The sequence below is a fragment of the Mustelus asterias genome, chromosome 16 (genome assembly GCF_964213995.1).
Source record: "Mustelus asterias chromosome 16, sMusAst1.hap1.1, whole genome shotgun sequence".
Lineage (NCBI taxonomy): Eukaryota > Metazoa > Chordata > Chondrichthyes > Carcharhiniformes > Triakidae > Mustelus > Mustelus asterias.
In genome coordinates, this window is record NC_135816.1 from 73,733,168 (window position 1) to 73,756,989 (window position 23,822).

Sequence of the window (23,822 nt, forward strand, 5' to 3'; positions counted from 1 at the left end):
GTCTTGTTATAAACCAAGTTTTATAAAAATGAATTAGCCAGAATTCTCCGAGGTCATATGCCCCACCACTAGTAAGAACAGAGAATTTGGCGCTCAGCCAAAACCCTATTCACTGCATTGGGACTGGAGAATCTCAGCTGCAGGCAAGGTCAGAGAATTCTGGCCTTCACTGAGCTGAAATCCATTGGTTGAGTTTTATAAGACTGAAACAACATTTAGCAATTTAAAATAACAGCTTCTAAAATGGCTGAACGTTTGCATGACTGTACCTCAAAAATTTTAAAGCCAGAAAATCCCATCAGTGATAATCACCTCAAAGGTGTGTGAATTAGGCCACCTCCTGACCCACTCACAAAGCATCCAGACAATAACCTGTGAACTCAACTGAACAGGGGCCAAGCATGAGGCGGAATCACTTTAGACAATGAACTCTGGCTGAGAAAGGAACTTGTCCAGTCAAACACGCTAACCATAACCCTGGAATCAACAAGCTCTGACCATTTATGGGAACAGGCTAGATGGTGAAAAGGGATCACGTGATGGGTCAGCTAACCCACCTTTGTGTTTAAGAAGCTGCTTTTCTCCAAGCCTGAAGCAGAAGAGATGCCAAAGAAGTAAGGCCCTGGGTGGGACTCTCGCTCTTTCTCTAACTATCTTGCAAGCTAGAGCACTGCCAGCTGTTTGATCTTCACATGCAGACAGTGCTTTAAGAATAAACCCAGCATCTGGTGGTTCTAGAAGATAGATTGTCCATAAACATATTTAAATAATAATAACTATAAATGACCATTGAGCTCAGCCTGAAACCATCCAGGTCATCAATTTACAAGATCTGTATATCACTAACTTTTATTTGGGGTGTGTGTGTGTGTGTGAGCGCGCACGTACAATGTGGGCTAAATAATATGGGGCGGCGGAGGGTGGGGGCAAATGGCTCCCCCCCTCGGAAGCTCCATCAGACCTGGCAGCACTATGAGCGCATCAGTGGTTGACCCACATTGTAACTCCAGATCAACTCTTAATTGCCCTCTGAAAGGTCTAGCAAGCCACTTGGTTCAAGGACAATGAGGGGTGTTGACTTTGCCATGAAATAATAAAATACAAGCTCGAAGATGAAGAAGGGTTACTTGAGCTGCTGGTGCTTAAGGATCTTTAGCGTAGCATGAATTAGTGCAGGGTGGAGGGAGAAATAAGATTGCATTTGTACAAGTAGATGTGGTTAACAGTGGAATCGGTAATCAGTTTTCTCCCTTTATTAGCCTGCGAAACACTCTTGACAATAGCCCAATTTGAAAGCTTGCAGAAATACACTATTAGTTCCTCTCTATAGGAGAGCAGTGTTGTGTGATTTAGTTTCGATTTTTTAGATACTGACATTGACACCGCTACTTTCTAGTGTGGAGAATGGAACTCCAGGATAGGGATTATTGTGTGTTGTGAGCTGATTGATAGTGACACAAGAGCCTAGGGCTTTATTTCTGATTCGACCATTGGCAGCTGGGAAGTCAGTGAGTACAAGTCAAAGACCAAAGAATGATGCTTCACAAAGCAAATAATAAAAAGGCAGCAAGCCTTTGTTACAGCCAATGGCACTTATTCTATTCCTTTACATTAAGATCTCACTGGCCAGCCGTGCCTCCAAATTGGCCCCTTAGCTCCGGTGGCTCACCAGATAAATGCACGCTCCACTATAATACTCATTCAAACTAAAGGAGAAAGTTCTAATCTGTGATCCTAGCTGGGTCATAGTTCAAGTGAGTTTGGAATTCCTGGGCTTGGATAGAGAAAAGCTCAAAGTTCCTGTTCTTAATTATTATCCCGTGATCCCCACTGGAAATGCATGAGCAGATGGGCTCTCACGCAATTGTCCATTAGCGTCTAAATAAGCTGCTGAAATTCTCTCGCAGAGGGGCTGCCAGCACAGGGTTGCCAACTGTGGGTAAGTGTATTCCTGAAGGTTTAATCACATGACTTGCCCGGACACTTCCAGCCATTAGTCAGCCAACACATCCATCCTTGTGATGCACTGTCTTCCTACACCGTTGGAAAGCAAAAAGACTCATTACCCAACTGGATCATCCTTGTTTCTCAGCCAAACAGCCTTTCTTTAAAATCCCTTTTTCAATATTTTTATATCTGGTAAAGAGGAATGTTCAAAGAAAAAGACAAAAAAAATTACAATTAAAAAAAATAACCTGATGAAAAATCAGTAAAATCTCCAACGATGCACTGAGTGGTCTGCTGGAGATTGATCTTCAATTCCTGGAGACTGCAGGCCAATCCTGTAGGGTTGGCAATCCTATGCTGTCACATCTGGACTGAACAGGAATGATGTGGAGATGCCGGCGTTAGACTGGGGTAAACACAGTAAGAAATCGCACAACACCAGGTTAAAGTCCAACAGGTTCATTTGGTAGCAAAATCCACGAGCTTTCGGAGCGCTGCTCCTTCATCTCCTCCTTCAGGTGAGTGGGAGTTCTGTTCACAAACAGGGCATATAAAGATACAAACTCAATTTACAAAGTAATGGTTGGAATGCGAGTCTTAAAGGTACAGACAATGTGAGTGGAGAGAGGGTTAAGCACATAAGTTAAGTGTTAAGTTAATAAGTTAAGGGTTAAGTGCTTAAAACCTCTCTCCACTCACATTGTCTGTACCTTTAAGACTTGATTACCTGTAAAGACTAGCATTCCAACCATTATTTTGTAAATTGTCTTTATATGCCCTGTTTGTGAACAGAACTCCCACTTACCTGATGAAGGGGCAGTGCTCCGAAAGCTAGTGGCTTGTGCTACCAAATAAACCTGTTGGACTTTAACCTGGTGTTGTGAGATTTCTTACTGAACAGGAATCATAGCCCCCACCAAACAAGAAACATTGGGAGAAAATTAAAACGGCAATTTGGAAAGAAAGAGAAAGATTTGTATTCATATAGGACTTTTCACAACTTAGATGCTTTATAGCAAATAAAGTACTTTTGCAAGTGCAGTTCCTGTTGTAATGTAGGATACATAGCAGCCAATTTGCATTCAGCAAACTCCCACTAACTGCAATGTGATAATGACCAGATAATCTGTCCTTTGTGATGCCAATTGAGGGATCAATATTGGTCAGACACCAGCGACAACTCTCCTGTTCTTAGAGCTATGGAATGTTTTACAATACATCCAAGGAGGCAGATGATGGGGCTTTGTTTTAATGTCTCATCCAAAACCCTCCAACAGTGCAGCACTCCCTCAGTACTGCAATGAGAGCTTGATTTTTGCCCTCCAGCGCTGAAGTGGGACTCGAATGCAGGACCCTGTGATTCAGAGGTGAAAGTGTTACCAAGTGAGCCACGGCTGACACTTGTTGAGGATAAAAATTGTCATTTGCATGTTTCAAATCAGCAATGAGGAAAACACCATTTAAGCATCCCCATGGGCATTCAGAGCACATTTCTCTTTGTCTCAGTGGCTAAAGCTGATGAAAGATGCCTCTGGGGTGAGTGTCTGAGGCTGGAAACTTTACCACCAACCTCACTACCTCCTTCTCAGCCTTACCTTGTGACCTCTACACTTAGAAGGAGAAAGACTGCAGGTGCATGGGAAGACCATTCCCTCCATGTGACAAACGATTCCAAGTTGGAAATATTATCGCCATTCTGTCACTGTTATTGATCAAAATCCTGGGACTCCCCACCTAACTGTATTGTGGGAGCCCCTTTATCGCATAGAATGCACAGCTTAAGAACGGGACCCACCATCACTGTCTCAGGAGCAACTAGGAATAAACAACAAATGCTATCTTTGGTAGTGACAGCCATATCTTAAGCATTAAAATGAAAAATAAAATGGCAGCAGTTTGTTCTGACTATTATTCCCTTTCAGGCAAAGGGTAGCTATTGGAGTTTCAGTCCTTCAATGTAAATCAGTACAGAAGGCAGAAATGAAGACCTGTTACTGTGTGTCTTATCAGATTGGTACAATCTTGGTTAATCCATTTTAACTTGAAATGCAATGTGAGCGGAAGGCAAACATGGCCAATGATTACTGGTGCCTCACATCACTGGGCTCACGATTTTGAATGACGTTTTCAACAACATCAAGCACTCAGTAAAGATGCCAATTTCCAGGAACTGTCTTACATTTAGTAGAATTACATAGAATTTTCAGAACTGAAAACATATTATTGAGTCCAAATGGTGGTCTATGCTTCACATTTGCCAACTCTTACTCCTTTACATCAACCCCTATCAATATATCCTTCCATTCTTTATACTCTTATGTGCTTATCTAACATCTCCTTAAGTGCATCTGTGCCATAACATTTTTAATATATTCACCTCAACTACTCCATGTGGTCGCAAACTCTGAATATTCTGGATAAAGAAATTTCTCCTGAATGCCCAATCAGAATGATCTTATATTTATGATCCCTACTTTTGATTCCCAGAGATTATTAAAATTGGTAAGCCCTGGGCCTTTGTGAATTGGGTGAGTTCCATTGACAGATATCTTGGTTTACTGAAGGTCAATGAGAATAGCAGTGCTAAATGAATCAGATGTGGTAGTGCCTTGGAGGTTGCTTGATTGCCTGCAGGAGTTGGGGAAAAATTAAGACAAGTTCTTCCTAAACTGATCTTGGCTTTTTGCTTGCCTATCCCTGGAAATTGCATTATTGGAGGCTGGGTTGAATACACGTGGATATGTCTGCATGGGGCAATTGGCCTTTGCTCGTCCCTCTTTTCCGTTAGCTTTAAATGGGCATTTCGATGTTAATTGCATCCACAGTCCTATTCCAGCTGCAACAGTCTGTGGTGACAAACAAAGGAACTCATTACAAATTAGGGACAGGAGTAGGCCATTTGGCCCCTTCAGCCCGCTCCACCATTTAATAAGATCATGGCTGATTTGATTGTGACCTCAACCCCACTTCCCTCCCTGCCCACTACTCTTTCACTTCCTTGTTATTTTTTAATTTTCCCTTTTCCTTTTCTCCATCCCTGTGTTTATCCAACTTCCCCTTAAATATATGTTTACTATTTACTTCAATTGTTCCTTATGGTAGTAAGTTCGTCATTCTAATTACTTTCTGTGAGAAAAAGTTTCTCCTGAGTTCCCGATTGGATTGATTAATGACTATCTTTAGTTTATGACCCTTAGTTTTGGCCTCCAATCTGAGCATCAGTATTGCAGGCCTGGACAAATCCATTTAACTCAGCACATATCCAAAGATCAAATGGGTCAGTTATTTGGCCTAATGCTACTGCACTAACTCAACAGAAAAGTGAACTAGGCCACTCTAGGTCAACTGCCATGGACAGGCAATGAAGCAAATGAAAAAAAACTTGCATTTCTATATTGTCTTGCACAATTTCAGGATGTTCCAAAGGCCAGGAGGTTTTGCTGGCATTCGCCATGGATAAAAATGGCAATGTTGGCAGAGAATTTTGCAATACCGCTGAAATGAGAATCTTGGTAGGGAGATCACATCCTCTGAATTTTTCCCACCCCTCACTGGTGACATAACAAGGTTTCCATTCTCATTTAAATATGTAGAACCATACCATAGAATCCCTACAGTGCAGAAGGAGGCCACTCGGCCCATCAAATCTGCATTACTCTCCGAAAGAGCATCTTACACAGGACCAACTCCCCACCCTATCCCTGAAATCCTGTGCATTTACCATGGCTAATCTACCTAAACTACACATCTTGGAACAATTTAACACGGCCAATCCACCTACCTGCACATCTTTGGACTGTGGGAGGAAACCAGAGCACCCAGAAGGAATCCACGCAGACACGGGGAGAACTGCAAACTCCACACAGGCCATCACCCAAGGTTGGAATCAATTCAGTGTCCCTGGTGCTGTGAAGCAGCAGTGCTAACCAGTGTGTCACTGTATATCATCTTTATAAATTTAAATATATTTGAAGAGATTCCTTGCCATTTGTACCTCCCAGATATAGAACTCCCCCATCGCCAGCGTGATGTCTGAGCTTTACAACTCCTTTTTTTCACAAAACGTGAAGTAGTCGATGGGAACCAGCCAGGGGTACAAAGGTAGGTGCAGCTCCCAGAGGGAGAGGGGCATGCCCAGACAGTACCCTGGCATTGCCCCCTCCATTAGGGAGTATTCTCTTTATATATGTGGGGGAAGGATGTTGCCCTGGTGCTTGTGGGAGGCTTCCCTGATTCCATTGGGTGGGGGGTGGGTGGGGGTGTTGCCCTGGTTGTTCCCAGTTTCCATGGCGTGTGGACTTTCCAGATTGGCTGCCGGCTCTCAGATTCCACCCCGCCAGCATGACAGCGAAAACCACACCTCCAATTTTTCTGTGCAGTGTGCCAGAGAATCTGGAGAGAAAACTCGGCTGCGCAGCTGGAAAACTGCACGCGCTAGCACTCTGTGCACATATAGGATGACATCGCTGAGGGGCAGCATGTGGAGGAGAAGCAGGATGGGGGATGCCCAGAGGCAACAGTGTGTGAACGGGAAGGGAAGTAATTGCAAGTCATTCCTTGGCTACCACTGGAGACATAAGAATGGAACCATAAAGGCAAAATACTGCAAATACTGGAATCTGAAACAAAAACAGAAAATGTTGGAGCAATTCAGCAGGTCTGACAGCATCTGTGGAAAGAGAATAGAGCCAATGTTTTGAGTCTGGATGACCCTTCGCCAGTGCTGAAAGCAAAGAAAATCCGACAAGATTTATATTATGAGGGTGGGGGGACTGTAATTGGACAAAGGGAATGTACATGGTGATGATAAAGGCTGAGAAAGATGCTAAAAGCATCTATTAAATGATCGGAATGTGTGAATGACAGAACAGAGGTAGAGATTATTAAGGGGCTACCTGAGGAATGTGACAGTTGGCCCTGAAGTGGGGGGTGGGGGGGGGGGGGTGTTGTTTGGAGACGAGATGGAGTGCGAGATTTCAGAGGTGAAAAAATAGAAGTAGGAATGAAAAGTGATAAAAATGGATGAATGAAACAAAATGAAAAAGTTAAATAAAACAAATGGAAATGGGGTGAAGGTGGAGGGGAGAGTTCATGCGCTGAAGTTGTTGAACTCAATGTTCAGTACAGAAGGCTGTAAGGTGTCCAATTGGAAGATGAGGTGCTGTTCTTCCAGTTCGTGTTGGAAAGTTGCTGGAAACCAACAGATGGAATGATCAGGTGCGATTAAAGCTGCAGAGTGAGTAGTGTGCAGAGGAAGAGTTTGCCAATGGTCACAGTAGCACATGGGGCCCGATTTTACCATTGCGTCGCGCCCGTTTTTGGGGGCGAAAACGTGGTAAAGTCGGGTGTGAGGCGATTAGCGTGATCCGCACCCGTGTCCGTGCAGATGCCCACTTTACCAATGCATTTAAATTGAATTAATAGGCTGCCCGCCCAACTTTACCAGCATTTCCTCCTTTACCATCGCATTCGCGCGTCCAGATTTGGCACAAAACAGACATGCTCGGCAAAGGTCTGTTTCGGGCGCACCAGCTTCTGAGTTCAGAGTTTCTAATGGCTCTCTGACTCAGATTGGTGGTTTGAGGGGGCGGGAAAAGGGAGGCGAGCCAGATCATTCTCTGGTTGGGGGGTGGGGGAGGGGGGGGGGAGGAGAGAGAGAGAGAGAGAGAGCGAGACATGTCAGATGTATCTCTGGTGGTGGGGGGGAGGAGGGAGGTGGGTCAGGTGTATCTTTGGTGGGGTGGGGAGGGAGGAGGGAGGCCCGATCATTCTCTGGTGGTTAGGGCAGGGGGGCAGGAGGGACTGCTGCCACTCTGTGGGCGATTGGTGAAGGGAAGGGGGAACCACTGCCACTCTGTGGGCGATCGGTGGGGGGGGGGGTGAAAAGGGGGCAGAGGGTCGCGATCAGTCTGGGTAGTGGGGGGTGGGGTGGGGTGGGTGGATAAGGGGAACAGTTATGTTGTGGAGGTGGGGCGATATATGTGGTGGCCATCGCTCCAACCTTTCGCTCCAGGGCCACTTTACCCGCTTTTTGCGGCCCAGGAGCGATGCGTTTTTCACATTTTTTTTCACCGCGCATGCGCAGTTCAAAGCTCTGATCGGAGCTGCAGCATTTCGGGCACAATAAGCCCCTCCACAGCGCAATTCAGACCCGCAATCTTTTTTTCGGGCTGAGTGCGTATGGGGGCACCTGAGAGCAGGTTTCCAAGTCGGATCTGAATTGCGCCCAAATTCAGCACTTAGAATCAAAATGGTAAAATCGGGCCCATGGTGTCAATTGGAAAGTCAGCCACTGGTAACAAGGTCTCACAAACAGATAATTTGCTGTTAGGGGGTTGGTTCAGGTTAAATATTCGCCAGGAGAGTGGGACAACCCCCCTTGAAATTGTGCCGTTGGATCATTTAAATCCCCCTGTTATGTTCTTTGGTTTAACATCTCGTCTGAAAAAAATGGCACCATCAAAAACATAGCACTCCCTCAAGTACTGCACTGAAGCACCCGTCTAGATTATTGTGCTCAAGTGCCTGGAGTGCAACTTGAACCCACAACCTTCTGACTCAGTTGAGACAATCATTTCCTAATCCCGCCCCTGATGGGTGGAGGCTGAAATGGAAAAAAGAGAAACGTGATCAGTGGCAATCATTTCCATGCATTATGAAGGAAAGGCAAGCACAGTTTGACAGCTGGAACACATTTGTCAGTGTTGAAAAGAATATTAAGATGCAGCCTCATAAAAGCCTGAGGAAAAAAGGTAGCTCATCAGATAGGGGAATACATTTTCCAAATCATTCTTTGGGAAGCTTTAAAGCTTGATAACACTGTGGCTTGTGAATCAGCAGGATCCTGGTTAATAGGAACAAAGCAGACATTCTAGCTTTTCAGCGTAACTCACCTCCTGCTCTCTTTGAAATATTACAACTCGACCCCCCTTGTCCCCTGTCGCTAACAATTCTCCAGTGTTGTTGAATTCTACTGTAGAAATTATGTCGGCTGGAAAACAAAAGCAGAGGGACAAATTGTAAGTTAAGGAATTTGTTTGCATTTAACAAACAGGCTAGTACATTTTTCCCTTCCACACACAGATCACAGTTAGATATCAGGTTTTGCTCATTTCCTCAGTGCTCCATGCTGGGTCTTTTCCTACCCCAGGCTACTGTCCCAGCAACTGGCCATTCAGCAGGAGTCTCAGAAATGGCTGTGTGGTGCAAAAACACTCTACAAAAGGAAACAGCGAAAGGGAACCCACACCATGTTGATAAACCCAACTGTCCTATCAAATCCTTTATTTATCTTAAACACCTTATTAGAAAGATCCAAACCAGAGTTGGTTTCAACCCTTTATTCAACTTTCAATTGCAGTTTTCAGAAGAAACAGATTCCCAGCCATCAGACTCTTTATGATGTTAAAATGGTTTTATTCCTGGAAGGTGCCGTCACCTGTCTCAAACATTCATTTTCATTGCTAATGATCTTCATCAACAAATCTGAGCATTGTGTGCTGTCCAGCAGTTTAACAGTGTATAGTATTGTTTTAGATTCTGATAGCGAAGACATGTCACTATTTCCCAGCCCAAAAGCAGTAATTCTGCCCCACTCCTAAAAAAGGTGTGGTTTTCCAATTAGGAACATCAGAACAGAAGGCCATTCAGCCCCTCAAGTTTGTTTTGCACCACTGACCCATCTTGGTTCCATAACTGTTCACATGCCTACTTAAGCTAAAAATCTTTCAGTCTCAGTTTTGGGATTTTCAATTCACCCAAAGCCTCGACAGCTCAAGAGAGTGTTACACATTTCCACTCCCCTGTGTGTGGAAACAAAATTCCTCAAATCACCCCTGAACAGCCTAGCTCAAATTTGAATGCCACGCTTCCTTGTTCTGGACTCCGTGTAAAAAGAAAATAGTTTCTCTCTACCTGTCCTATCAAATCCTTTAATTATCTCAAACACCTTATTAGCAGTCCACATTGTACCCATCCTTTATGTCATGTTGCCTCAGCTACAGATAGAATAGGTAGCCAGACCCAGCAGCAGTTCTGTAGATCATGAGGTACAGATTCCCACTGGATATCCTGTTGAGTTTACTTCCTCTCAGCCCACTATTTCTTGCCTGTGCCACAATTGGATGTGGGAGGGGTGAGATCAAAAAATAGACACTTGCATGCAATGTTCCCTTCAAGCTGAATGGGTGTGTGAATGCGGAACGATTGGGAACGTACCGCATAATGCAATGAACAGGTCATGCACTCCCTATAAGGTGCATGCACACAACCATGCATCACTCCTGAATGCACCACACAGTACAATAAACAGACCACACACAACAAAACAAAACTAGAGGAAACTTTGCTTGCAAAGCCCGAAATGCACTAACAAATAGATATGTTATATTTTTCTAAAATGAGAATTACCCTTTGTAATTCAGTCTCAGAGTTTTCCTGTGCCACTTCATCAAAAGTAGCTGCGCAAATATCCTTCCAAAACAACAGACTGTCCTGTTCAAAGTGTGATCTTGTGTTAGAACCTTTCCACTCAAGTGGATATCAGCCCTGGATTAATGCATCCACATTTTCAGCTCAGAACAGCACTGCTGTGGGATTCAGCACGGTGACCTTTCGCTCTGGATTGCTGATGTGCTATCCGGGAACTTTCCATTTGGCAGTTGCATTCTGCCAAGGCGTGTGCCATGCTTCAGTGCCTACTGTTGACCTCTCTCCAGAGCGTGCTCGAAGGGATACCACAGTAGGTGGTAGTTAAGATGAGCACTGCAGCAATACCACACAGGTTACAATTTCAGACGGACTCAATGACTCATGAAATGGCCAACCAATTACTTTTAAGTAATAAATTACATCCTCATCGGTGAGATCTGGAAAATCAGCAGACCGTAAAAGTCTGAATAATTCAGTATGTTAAATCACCCCCATTAACAAGCAGTAACTTCAGTCTTCAACTGATCTGAACTTTCTTTCTCTTCCCTTTAATCTGTAAGCGCACCATCTTGTGTAACATCCCTTCAACCCATACTGTAATCACCATCCTCCACTTTGATTTAGCCATTTCCCAGGATCGCTCTGTTTTTCCTTCCTCCAAAAATCTTCAACTCACTAAGTTGCTTCCTGTTTAATCTGATGCTTTCCGTTATCCATGGGGGTCATCGCCCTATTTCACTGTTTGAAATTAAATAAAGCCTATTCCTGATGTTTCCCATATACCTATTGCCAGCCTTACCTGCACAGCTTGACTGAAGGGCTACAACACATCTACCGAAACGCATTCTGCACAGAAGAGTTATGGAGCAACTAAATTATTGCTGCAATTCAGTCCAGGAAACTGTCACAGTTAAGCAGAACCGCAATGGTTACTGCAGAGCCATGTGTGGGTGTTTGTTTCTTCTGGATATTAATAGAACGTGTGCATTTTATTATTCATTTCATCTTTTACCATCTGGGCCATTCACAGCTTGTCAATTGAATGAACTACTAAAGAAAGAAAATAATTTTTTTTGTAACCCTGTCTGAGGTTCATTTACTAAAATTCACTGTCCATAGTAGACAATGGAGGATTTTTCCCAGACTTAATCAATGCTTTATCAGTGCCTCTCCGAGGGTATTTCCTGCCAATTCTCCAGCATTCAGCTCCATTCACAACCCCTCCTTGAATGAAACCAGGCTGCACCAGGACTGGGATCACATTGCTTCGACTGATGTGACAGACATGTCACATAATCACCAAGAAATTTCCATATTGAGTATAAAAGAGGCCCAACCATGTGCCGATGATGGTCAATAGCACCAACATTATCAAGCTGCACACTACCAACATCCAATGACCAGATGCTAAATGGAACAAACATAAGAGCAGGGCAAAGTAGTCTATCTCCTGACCTCTCGAAGCTTCTTGCCAAATATGCAAGCTTAAGACTCTAATGGAATCTTACCTGGATGGCAGGAACTGCATGAAAACTTAGGCTCAAAGATATCCAGAACACAACCTATCTGCTTGGTCAGCAACTCTGACACTTGACTCAATGTTCACCAGCTGTGCATTCTTATTAAGTGTCGGCTGGCCATTCGCTCTCTTGGGCTTAAAATGAGCTGAATATCTTTGGAATCCTTTAGAAACTGAAGTAGGAGGAGCATGCCACAGAAGAATAGACCAAACTGAGTTTTTACTTGTTTTGTGTATTAGTCAAAACCAAGTTTACGAGATATTTGAAAACTTTCTAGAACGCGCAACATATTCAACTAATTCAAGGCTGATTTTGCCTAATTATTTCTGAAGGTCTTTGGTTTAATTATTTATTTAGATTTTTCACTCAAATGGTGCAATTAATGGGACTGTAACCTGGGGTCAAATGTACAGGTCAGTAGAATAAAAATCTACTTTCTCTGCTACCTGTAAAGGACCTATATCTGAAGACGTGGGTTGACTACCATTCCGGCCAGTGTCAGCTGTGGATCAGCACGGTTCACTGCACAGAGCACATAACCTGGAGTGACATTTCAGCACAATATTGAGAGAATGCTGGAATGCCAGAGGTGCCGTCTCTCAGTTGAGATGTCAAACCCCAGGTCCCAACCGCCTGCTCAGGTAGATGTAAAAAATCCCATGGCGCTAATTTGAAGACTGACAGGAGTGCTCTCCGTAACGCATGGGTCAATATTTATCCCTCAGCCAAAACCAAAGACAGATTATTTGCCTATTATCATTTTGCTGCTCTTGGGACTTTGTTGTGTTCAAATTGGTTGCCCTGTCCCTATATTATAACTGTGGCCACATGTCAGGAAGCCTTTCATTGGCTGGAAAGTGCTTTAAGTCACAATATAAATCCAAATTTTGTTTGCTAGTGCTCTTGCAAAGCACTCTTGGAACATTATACTACTATAAAGGCATTATATAGATACCAGTCGCTGTTTTAAAGGGAGAGCTGTCATGTAAAAGAATATGATTCAGGGCAGAATACATTAGCACGCAAAGCTGCTAACTTTTCATGATTTATGTGTCATCAAAAGTGGTGTCCTAAAAATTGGACACAATGGGAGGAATCTTACTAAAGAGTGGCAGAGTGTTGTTTCTGGCGAGGGGGTGCTCAATTCACTGGCAAAGCCCAGCTGCACAGAGATCAGGACGCCATCTTTAAAGGGCGCCCTAATCACACCATGTATATCACGACAGCCAACCACGGAGGTGTCATCCACACCCCTGATTGGAGTTGGCACTTTTCTCTCCGTGCCCCCCCACCCCGCTCACAGCGATCATCGGACCCTTCTCCCCCCCCCCCGGCTGCTCATTGGCCATTTCTCTCTCACCCACCCCCCAAAATAACCATCCTACCCTCCCCATCCCGATCATTGGCCACTTCCTGCCTCCATCACCCTAGTGATGATTGAGAGCAGGCTGATGGGGCGGTAGTTGGCCGGGTTGAATTTGTCCTGTCTCTTGTGTACAGGACATACCTGGGCAATTTTCCACATTGCCGAGTAGATGCCAGTGTCTTAGCTGTACAGGAACAGCTTGGCTATGGGCATGGCAAGTTCTGGAGCACAAGTCTATTGCTGGAATATTGTCAGGGCCCATAGCCTTTGCAGTATCCAGCGTTTTTAGCCGTTTCTTGATATCATGTGGAGTGAATCGAATTGGTTAAAGACTGGCATCTGTGATGCTGGGGCCCTCCGGAGCAGGCCGAGATGGATCATCCACTCGGCACTTCTGGCTGAATATTGTTGCGAGTGCCATATCTTTTGCATGGATATGTTGGGCTCCTCCATCATTGAGGATGAGGATATTTGTGGAATCTCCTCCACCTATGAGTTGTTTAATTGTCCACTACCATTCATTGTTGGATGTGACTGGACTTCAGGGCTTGGTTGTGGGATCACTTAACTCTGTCTATGACTTGCTGGTTGGCATTGTAGCTTCTGTATTGTAGCTTCAGCAGGTTGACACCTCACTTTTAGGTATGCCTGGTGTTGCTCCTGGCACGCTCTCCTGTACTCTTCAATGAACCAGGTTGATTCCCTGGCTTGGTAGTAATAGTAGAGTGGGGGGATATGCTGGTCCATGAGGTTACAGGTTGTGGCTGAGTATAATTCTGAATATAATGCTAACTATAAGTAGCTGCTGCTACTATTGGCACACAGCCCCTCATGGATACCCAGTCCTGAGTTGCTGGATCTATTCGTAGTCTATCTTATTTGTAATGCCACATAATGCGATGAAGGATATCGGCAATGTCAAGACTCTGATTTCAGCGCATGGTGGCACAGTGGTTAGCACTGCTGCCTCATAGTGCCAGGGACTCGGGTTCAATTCCCGGCTTGGGTCACTGTCTGTGCGGAGTCTGCACGTTCTCCCTGTTATCTGCATGGATTTCCTCCAGGTGCTCCGGTTTCCTCCCACAGTCCAAAAGACTTGCTGGTTAGGTGCACTAGCCATGCTAAACTCTCCCTCAGTGTACCCGAACAGACGCCGGAGTGTGGCGACTAGGGATTTTCACAGTAACTTCATTGCAGTGTTAATGTAAGCCTACTTGTGACACTAATAAATAAACTTAAACCAAGACTGTGCAGTGTTCATTCTGACTGATACTATCATGGACAGATGAGGTCAAGTATGCTTTTCTCTCTTTGTTAGTTCCCTCACCACCTGCCACAGACCCAGTCACGTAGCTATATCTTTTACGACTTGATGTGGAGATGGCGGCGTTGGACTGGGGTAAGCACAGTAAGAAGTCTCACAACACCAGATTGAAGTCCAACAGGTTTATTTGGTAGCACAAGCCACAAGCTTTCAGAGCGCTGCTCCTTCATCAGGTGAGTGAGAGTTCTGTTCACAAACAGGGCATATAAAGACACAAACTCAATTTACAAAATAATTGTACAATAATTGTAAAATATTTGTACAATATTTTGTATAAATAATTGTACAATATTTTGTAAATTGAGTTTGTGTCTTTATATGTCCTGTTTGTGAACAGAACTCCCACTCACCTGATGAAGGAGCAGTGCTCTGAAAGCTTGTGGCTTGTGCTACCAAATAAACCTGTTGGACTTTGATCTGGTGTTGTGAGACTTCTTATTTTACGACTTGACCAGCTCAGCCTGTGATGGTGCTACTGAGACAATCTTGATGCTGGACATTGAAGTCTCCTAGCAGTTCTGCATTCGTTGTAACTTGAATTTGGGCAGCCGCAACCTATTTCATAGCACTATGGAACCTCAGGACAAAACTTGCAAATCTCTAGCAGAAATGGCACAAGGCTGACTGATATGGGAAATGAAGAGCAAATTAAGTTGTACTTAAAAGGCAATTTTCACAAACTCACAATGTCTCAAAGTGCTTTACAGCCAATTAAAAGCTTTTGAAGTATGGTCACTGCTATAATGTAGGCAAATGCAGCAACCACTTTGAGCCCAGTAAGCTCCCATAAAGGCATTGAGAGAACAACCAGATAATCTGACTTTACTAATGTTGGTTTGGCAATAAATATTGGCCTGAATATCAGGGGAACACCCAGGAGTCTTTCAATGGGATATTTTACGTAAACAGCAGACAAGGCCTTGGTTTAATATCTCATCTTATCCAAAAGATGATACTGCTGACAGTGCAGTGCACCCTCAGTCATGTAAGTGAATGTTAGCTTGGCTTTTTTGCTCAAGTCTCTGGAATGGGACTTGAATCCACAAGAGACTCGGAAGTGAGAGTGCTACCATTGAGCCTAGTCTGACACCTAAAAATTGGCACAATGTTGACTAAGAGTGGAGGTAGCTTTGCTCTACATGGTGCATTGAGCTTGGAACAACGCACGGTGCTGATGCCAGCTCCTGTTCCCAGAGATGTTGACATGGGGTGCCTAAAATGACACAAATGTCTGGCAGTAGAATCGCGCTATGTAATAATGAGTGCAGGAAACATTTACAACATCAGCTACTGTTATCAGTTGGCCTCACTGTCAACATAGGAGCTGAAATAGAAGGTGGGAGAGTGAGTTTGAGAGAGAAAAGGTGGGATGAAGGTGGTTTTGCTTCCACCGATAACCAAGACAATGTGGCAGATGCTCTTCATGTACCTATTTAATGATATAAGGCATGATATCCTTCATTAGAAGGATATTCCATTTTTAACACTTGCACAATAAGCCAATGTTATAAGGATAGCGTGTAGTGCAACTATTGCTGACTTTACCCACACTGAACATTCAATTTGGTGCAAAAATTTGTTTTTATTTGTTCATTACTGATACAGCTAAAAGATTTTAATAAAAAAATAATTGAGTGCGCTTCTCCCTCAAGATTTCAGGGTTTAAATATCTGCAGATAAAGCCGAAAACCATTGGCTATTTTTAAAGCTCAATCTTTAAGGATCTACCTTTAATGACTGTGCTCTGCAGATTCAAGTGTCTGGTTTCTATGGAAACACATTATAGTGCTTTGTGATTTTTGTTTAAGTGATGCTCTGAGCACCAGCACACATTGGAGAGAGTCAGGAGCAACATAGATTCATTTTTCCCAAATATCTCTTCCTATCCCCGTCTCCTCTCTAACTTTTGCTTTTGGGCAATTCCATGGGTGTCAGCCTCATCCTGAACTGTCAGCCTTTGTATATCCACTATATAGCATGCCAGCCAGATAGTGACTGCTGGCATGCTATTTAACTATTAAACCTGTAATCATCTGAACAGTGGTCAAAATCTGGATCGATAGTAGTTTTGTTTTCTGCTCTGTTGCTACATCAGGGATGGTAAAATCTGGATCAAACCAACGCGGTTCTGAACAAATGCTAAGACACCTTCCTGAAATCACTGGTACAACCCTAATCAAAGTCACAGATGACATTCTTTATGACTGTACATTATTCCTCCTCATCCAATGTCTCTTCCCACTATCCAGTTTACTGACTGCCCTCACTTGGCTCCACTCTTACCAATTCAATTGTAGCTGGAGCATCTCCAGCTTCTCATCCAGACCTGGAGAACCCTGACAATCTCCTCCTGTTCAGCTGTCTCTTGATGATAATTAGGCAAAGACATGGCGTCAGGTTCCGTGAGTATGCTGATGACACCCAGTTTCACGTCACCCCCACGTTGTTCTACCTCTTCATGGCCTCTGCTTTGTTAGATTATTTGTCCAACATCCAGTTCAAGGATGAGCTGCAATTTCCTTCAGTTGAACACTGAGAAAACTGGGCCCCTGCCATAAAACTCTATATCCTCACCATTGATCCGGTGCCTCTCCCTGGGTTACCACCAGGTTATTGGCAAACTCGGTATCTTACTCCACCCCGAGTTGAACTTTTGACCCCATCATGAAGGCCACTTCCACCTCCGTAACATTAGCCACGTGTGCCTCAGTCTATTTGTTGCTGAACCCATATCAAGCCTTCTCCAACTCCAGATTTGATCAGTCCAATGCCCTCTCTTCCTGTCTTCCTATCCTTTAAAGAAGACCATGTCACAGCTGCTCACCAATTACCCCTATCTTTGTTGACCGACGATGACTTATGGTCTCCAGAAATCCAAATCTCATTCTCATATTTAAATCTCTTCCTGTCTCTGTATCCCCTTTAGCACTAAGACTCTTTTCAACAGCGTTCTGTTCCTGCAACTCTACAAAGATTGGGCACATTGATTTCATTGCCAGACTAGAAACAGAAGGAGGCCATTCAACCCATCGGCCAAGATATTCCAGCTGGCAGAGTTTTCCACCCAGCCACCCAAACAATTAGCACGGAACAAATCCCTGCTGATACCAGCAGCCCCACAGTAAAAGATTGAAAAATTATGCCCAGTGTCTCCACAATTTCCACTCTCACTTCCCTCAGTACACTTGGATACATGTCATTCAACCCTGGTGGGACCCAAGCTGTTTTCAAAATGACGCAAAGCCCAGGCAGCATTTTGAGGCCAGACAATCCCCATTTTACATAGGAATGAGGAGCAGAATAAGGCAAATTCAGCCCTTCGAGCCTGCTCTGCCATTCAATCAGGTCATGACTGATCTCTCCCTGGTCTCAAATCCACCTTCTCACCTGTTCCCCATATCCCCTCATCACTTTTTTAAAAATTAGGAATATATCTTACTCGTTCTTGAAGCCATTCAATGATTCAGACTCCACCGTGCCATGAGGCACTGAGTTCCACAAATTCACCCCACTCTGCTAGAAATAGTTCCTCCGCATCTTAGTTTTATATCTACCACCTCTCAACCTATACCCGTGACCTCTTATTCTAGATTACCCCGTAAGAGGAAACATTTGGTCTACATTTACTTTATCAATCCCTTTTGAAATTTTATACGCCTCGATCAGATCCCCTCTCATTCTTCTAAACCAGCAGTCAAGAAATGTCAAAAGTGAAAACCGCCCTCACTTACTCCTGTATATTATAATGTAGACATTTAATAATTAAATTAAGATCTTCAAGGAATTATCACTCTCCTGAGCTCTAGTTACCCTCCCTTGTCTTGTCCTTTGCCCAGCTTTGTACTCCATAAAATATCACTAGATTGATTGCGTTTAATGAACACCTTTACCCCAGTGTAAAAGCAACATGTTCTTATGTACATTATAAATGTTACAATTGCCAATACTTAGTGCCATGAGAACAATTATAGCCATCTTGTATATGGATTGCAACATGTACATAGTGCATTCTCCTAATCTTTCAACAACTCATTAGGTTTGGAATTAATGACGAGCGAAAAGGGAACTGGCTGGGAACAGACAGCCAAGCTATTAAGGAGAGGCAGCCCCACCTGGAGCAGGGAGCAGCCTTCAAGTCGATTGGTAGGAGGCTTAGGGAGAGGATGGAGGAGGGGGATTTTCCTGACTGCCGTGAACAATCATTTCTAATTTTAGAGAGAATTAACAGCTGCTTTACAGTGTATAATAAATGAGAGTTATCACACTTTGCAGGAGAAAGCAATCAGAGCCCCTAACAGATTTATCATGGAGATTCGGAGTAAGCCAACATCTGTTTTTGGAAGTTGGGTGCTGGTGTCGACAAAGTGTGACTGTGATGGGCTTTGCTTTCGGAGTGACGTGAAATTATCAGTCTCAATCAAGTGACATTTCTGTGTGACATGTGCTTAATTGTTGCAATTTGAAATCTGGCAAAATGGATTTGTGAAGAAAATCAATCAACGCCTCATTTTCCCGGCCTCGGACTACTGCCAGCTATAAGGCAGCATTCAACACTACATTTAAAGCAGATTCATGGGTATTGAGTTCACCAGTGCAATCTCAAGGGCAACCAGGCAAGGACAATCAATACTGGCCTTGCCAGTGATGCTCACAGCCCAAGAGCGATAGTAAAAAAAAAGTCACAGATTGTTATGATGATTGATAGCTGTTCCAAAATGCACCACCCAAAAGAGTAGTGGAAGCAGGTTCAGCAATTACTTTTAAAAAGGTATTCGATCAATACTGGAAGGAGGAAAAAAAAGTTGCAGAGTAATGGGAAAGAACAGAGGAATGGGATTAATTGATTAGCTCTTTCAAAGAGACAGCACTGGCACAAGGGGCCAAATGGCCACCTTGTCAGCACTTGGCCGGTGATGATGCTGGGCGTCTGGGAAGGTATTTGAGTGAAAGCCAAGTTAATAGGTTACAAAAGCATGGAGTGAAACCTACAATTAACAAATGTACAATGATCAAAGAATTTATATCAAGCTTTTCACAGATGTCACAAAGTACCTCGCAGCCAATAAAGTACTTTATTTTGAAATGCAATCACTTTTGTAATGTCGAAAATGTAGCAGTTTGTCCAGGGCAAGGCTACACAAACTGCAGTGTGTTAATAACCAGATAATCGGTTTCAGTGATATTGGTTGAGTGATAAATATAGGTCAGGATGCCTGGGGAACTCTCCCATTTTTCTTCAAAAATAGTACCAAGGGATCTCCACAGCAGATGGAGCCTCAGTTTAACCATCTCATCCGAAAGCCAGCCCATCATCTCCAACAATGGGACTTGAACCCATAACTTTCTGGCCCAGTGATGAGAGTGCTACCTCACTGAGCCACAGCTAACATTTAACAGATGTTGCTGCACACCTCAAATCACTAAAAGTGACCTTTGGTGCTATAACAGCAGTTTAAATAAAATTAGTTAGCAAGGACCCTTTGTGATAACCAAATACAAATATTCCCTGACAAACAAAATGACCTCCTCCCCCTCCCTCCACACATGAACTGAACATAGTGCATGTCAATTTACCGTCAGGTGGATTAAAAACTCCTCGTAAAAATGAACATTGTTCTGACTCCTGTTTTCAGACCATGCTTTTTTCTATTTTAAATTTGTCAGTCACAAAGAGTCTGGAAGCAGATGTAATGTCCAGCATTGTCTCTCCATCCCCCAAGCCCAAGAGAGAGTTCTGTGCCAAGGACTTTAATTGGGAAATGCTGCCCACAGTTCATAGCCAACTGGCTCTATTTTTGAGGTCACTGGAGCGGTTACTTTATGCTGTTCCGATTGGAGGGAGTGAATTCTGTATTAAATGTCTTACCCCGATGGGTTTACGCTATTTGTCAATACTAACAGAAATCATTTCTTCGTTCTGACAGTGGAAAGAACAGATGGTAAGGGAGAGTAAAGCGTTAGGCAAAATGTTGAGCTTACTTCAACTTGACTGGTTTGATGGGATTGAGCTGCGGATAGATTTAAAATCAGCTTATAGAAGCATAGAATGATACAGCAAAGGAAGCCATTATGTACATCATCCTTATGCTGGCTTTATCAAAGAACCATCCAATTAGTCCTACTTTTTCCCTTTGCCCTGCAATGTTTTCCTTTTTAAATATATATCCAATTCCCATTTGCAAGTTACCATTGAATCTGCTTCCACCATCCTTTCAGGTAGTGCACTGCAGATCAGGACAGCCCACTGCCTAAAACATTTCTTTGTAATCTTTCCTTGGCTTATTTAACCAATTATGTTAAATCTGTGCTCTCTGGTTAGCAACGAAAAATCCCTGCAGTAGGAACAGCTTCAACTTCAATTTTTCTTTAACCTTCTCTACTTTAAAGAAACAGTCATGATGTGGAGATGCCGGCGTTGGACTGGGGTAAACACAGTAAGAAGTTTAACAACACCAGGTTAAAGTCCAACAGGTTTATTTGGTAGCAAAAGCCACACAAGCTTTCAGAGCTCCAAGCCCCTTCTTCAGGTGAGTGGCTCACCTGGCTCACCACTCACCTGAAGAAGGGGCTTGGAGCTCCGAAAGCTTGTGTGGCTTTTGCTACCAAATAAACCTGTTGGACTTTAACCTGGTGTTGTTAAACTTCTTAAAGAAACAGTCCAGCTTCGGTAGTCTCCCCAGATGAAACTAGCAAATGAAATGAAATCTTGGCCAATCTTCCACCTACTGGGGACTGTCAATGCAGGAAACAGGTTTCAGGAGGTTACAGTCAGCAAGAATTGAGGCGAACTTAAGTTCTGCAGCCAGCTAGGTTTGCTCAGCTGAAATCAGAGATGGACCTGAAGAGATAGCTAAGCAGCTGGCCAGCTCTGGCTCCAAGGCCATCATCCAATTGCCACAGACACAGACCATTAAGCTCGTGGCAACAGACCTCTATTCTATTTGGTACTTCGTAAATTTTCAGTTTCAGCAGAAATTTTAGTAATCTTGGCTTTCAACCATCCATTTTCTCTGACACATTTACAATCCATTGGAGTTGTTTTGTTTCCATATTTGACCCATTATCAGTTCCATATATCACAGCAAAATTCCAATGAAAGATCAAAGACTGAAACCTTAATTCTGTTTCTCTCTCTGCAGATGCTACCAGACTTGCTGAATATTTCTTGCTTTTCCTATTTTTGTTTCAGATGTCCAGTATCGTTTCGGTTTGCACTGTGTAACTCATTGATTTCACATCACTCACATGATACCAGCAGCTCTCCACAACTGGCCCAAATACAGCAATAGTATGCCATTTGACTGCAGATGGCTTCACTGCCAATGCCCAACCTATCCTCCGGAGCACTGAAGCCAATTGTATTATCCCACCCTCGATGAGATTAGCTAATTCACTCAGGATGGTCACCAAACCTGGGACCTGCATTTAGAGGCTGCAGCATTTTGTCGGATAATCTGAATAAAACAGGCTGTAATATGGAGACACATTCTGCAACAACTCACTGCACAGTTTGAAACTTATTTCAGAGTCCCTGGTATGATTGCAACTCATGGCCTCTACTGGAAAAGAATTGTACATGCCAGCTGAAGATAGAATCAGGATAATCATCCAGTGCAACCCCCATATCTGTGTACCTTCCAACATAATCTACGCAGGCTCACGCATGAACAATGGTCACATGGAGAAGTCAGCACTTACAGAATGTGAATGAGATGAAGGGGGAGGAAGGGGTAAAAGAATGGAAGCCACAGGTAGACTGATGTAGTTTGTGCACCTGCTTGAAATCAGACCAGCTCTTGGCTGGAGTAGGGGTCCAGATTCCAACACACACTGAATTGAGCAACAGGCTGGACATTTAAATGCAAATGTGATTTGTTTCCAGTCTGCTTTTGACAGACGCCAGAGGTCAAATCCCTTCTTTACATTCAAATGTGCTGGATCCTGATAAGAGACATTCACCTCCCGTTATAACATGGGAAGCAGGATATCATCACTCATGCAAGTTAGCTGTCGTAATTACATCTGCACACTCTGGTGCAGTCATCCTCTAAGAAATTAGATAGCAGGTACATTAAAGCTGAAACCAATTTATATACTGCATCTACAACACCGTATTCAGCACTACCCTGAGGTTTCAACAAAACACATTCAGAAAGCTTCAAAATTATTGATTTCTTTTTTCTACCTACAATTTTCCTGAGGGGTAAAAATGTTTCAAGTTCCAACACAGTGCAATCTGCTTCTCTCCGGCCTACAATGACTCCTGGCCTGGGAACACCTTGAATTTAAATTTCTCCTCCTTGTCTTTGGACCCTCCTACCTCTGTAACTTCTGCCAACCCAGGAAATTAAGGGTTATGGGGACTGTGCTGGAAGGTGGAGTTGAAGAAGATGATTAGCCAGGATCTTGTTGAATGGCAGGGTAGACTTGCAAGACCAAATGTCCTACCCCAGCTCAGACTCTCTGAGATATCTATGTTCCTCTAATTCAGACCTCTTCTGCATCTCCTATCGTCATTGCTCCACTATTGGAATTTGCTCCCTTACTCTACCTAACTTTCTCTCACCTCCTTTAACAACAACAATTATGTTATATAGTGCCATTCATGTAATAAAATGTTCCAAGGCACTTCAGCAGAGCATTATGAAGCAAAATTATATCCTCAACCAGATAAGGCTAGGGTAGATATCAAAGAGGTAAGTTTTAAGGAGTTTTTTAATGTAAGATGGCGAGTCACAGAAGTGCAGTGAGGAAATGCAAGAGCCTGGGGCCTAGGCACCAATGATGCAGCAATTAATATTGAGGATGCACAAAAAAGCCAGAATTATTTGAGCACAGGTAATTCAAGAGGGTTGTGGGGCCGGAGGAGATGACAGTTAGGGAGGGGCAAGATCATGGAGGGATCTGAAAACAGGGATCAGAATTTTTTAATTAATTAAATTAAGGCATTGTTTGACTAGGAGACGTTGTAGGTCAGCAAGCATAGGGTTGATAGATGAACGGGACTTGGGCATGAATTCTGGTAAATTGACGTCAGAGACTCAATTCCAGAAATCCCACCCCTGAACCCGGTACCCGCCATTTTTGCCAGAGGGAGGGAAACAGGGGGGGTGTTGTGGTTTGGTTCACAGAGGCAGCTGTACATGTAAAAGTACTGCTGCCTTTGACAGATTCAATCTTCATAACCGAGTTGTCCAAAACACAAATTGTAGGCTTTAGACCTTTCAGAATAGGA

At 43.5% G+C, this 23,822-nt stretch overlaps 1 protein-coding gene across 1 annotated transcript in view; it reads right to left on the bottom strand.

Moving 5' to 3' along the window:
• Positions 1-23,822, bottom strand: part of ppp2r2bb (protein phosphatase 2, regulatory subunit B, beta b) — a 232,351-nt gene that overhangs the window by 87,948 nt on the left and 120,581 nt on the right. Inside the window, exon 2 of the mRNA XM_078231655.1 lies at positions 8,841-8,938. Coding sequence (XP_078087781.1) covers positions 8,841-8,938 — 98 coding nt within the window. The remainder of the gene's footprint in view (positions 1-8,840; positions 8,939-23,822) is intronic.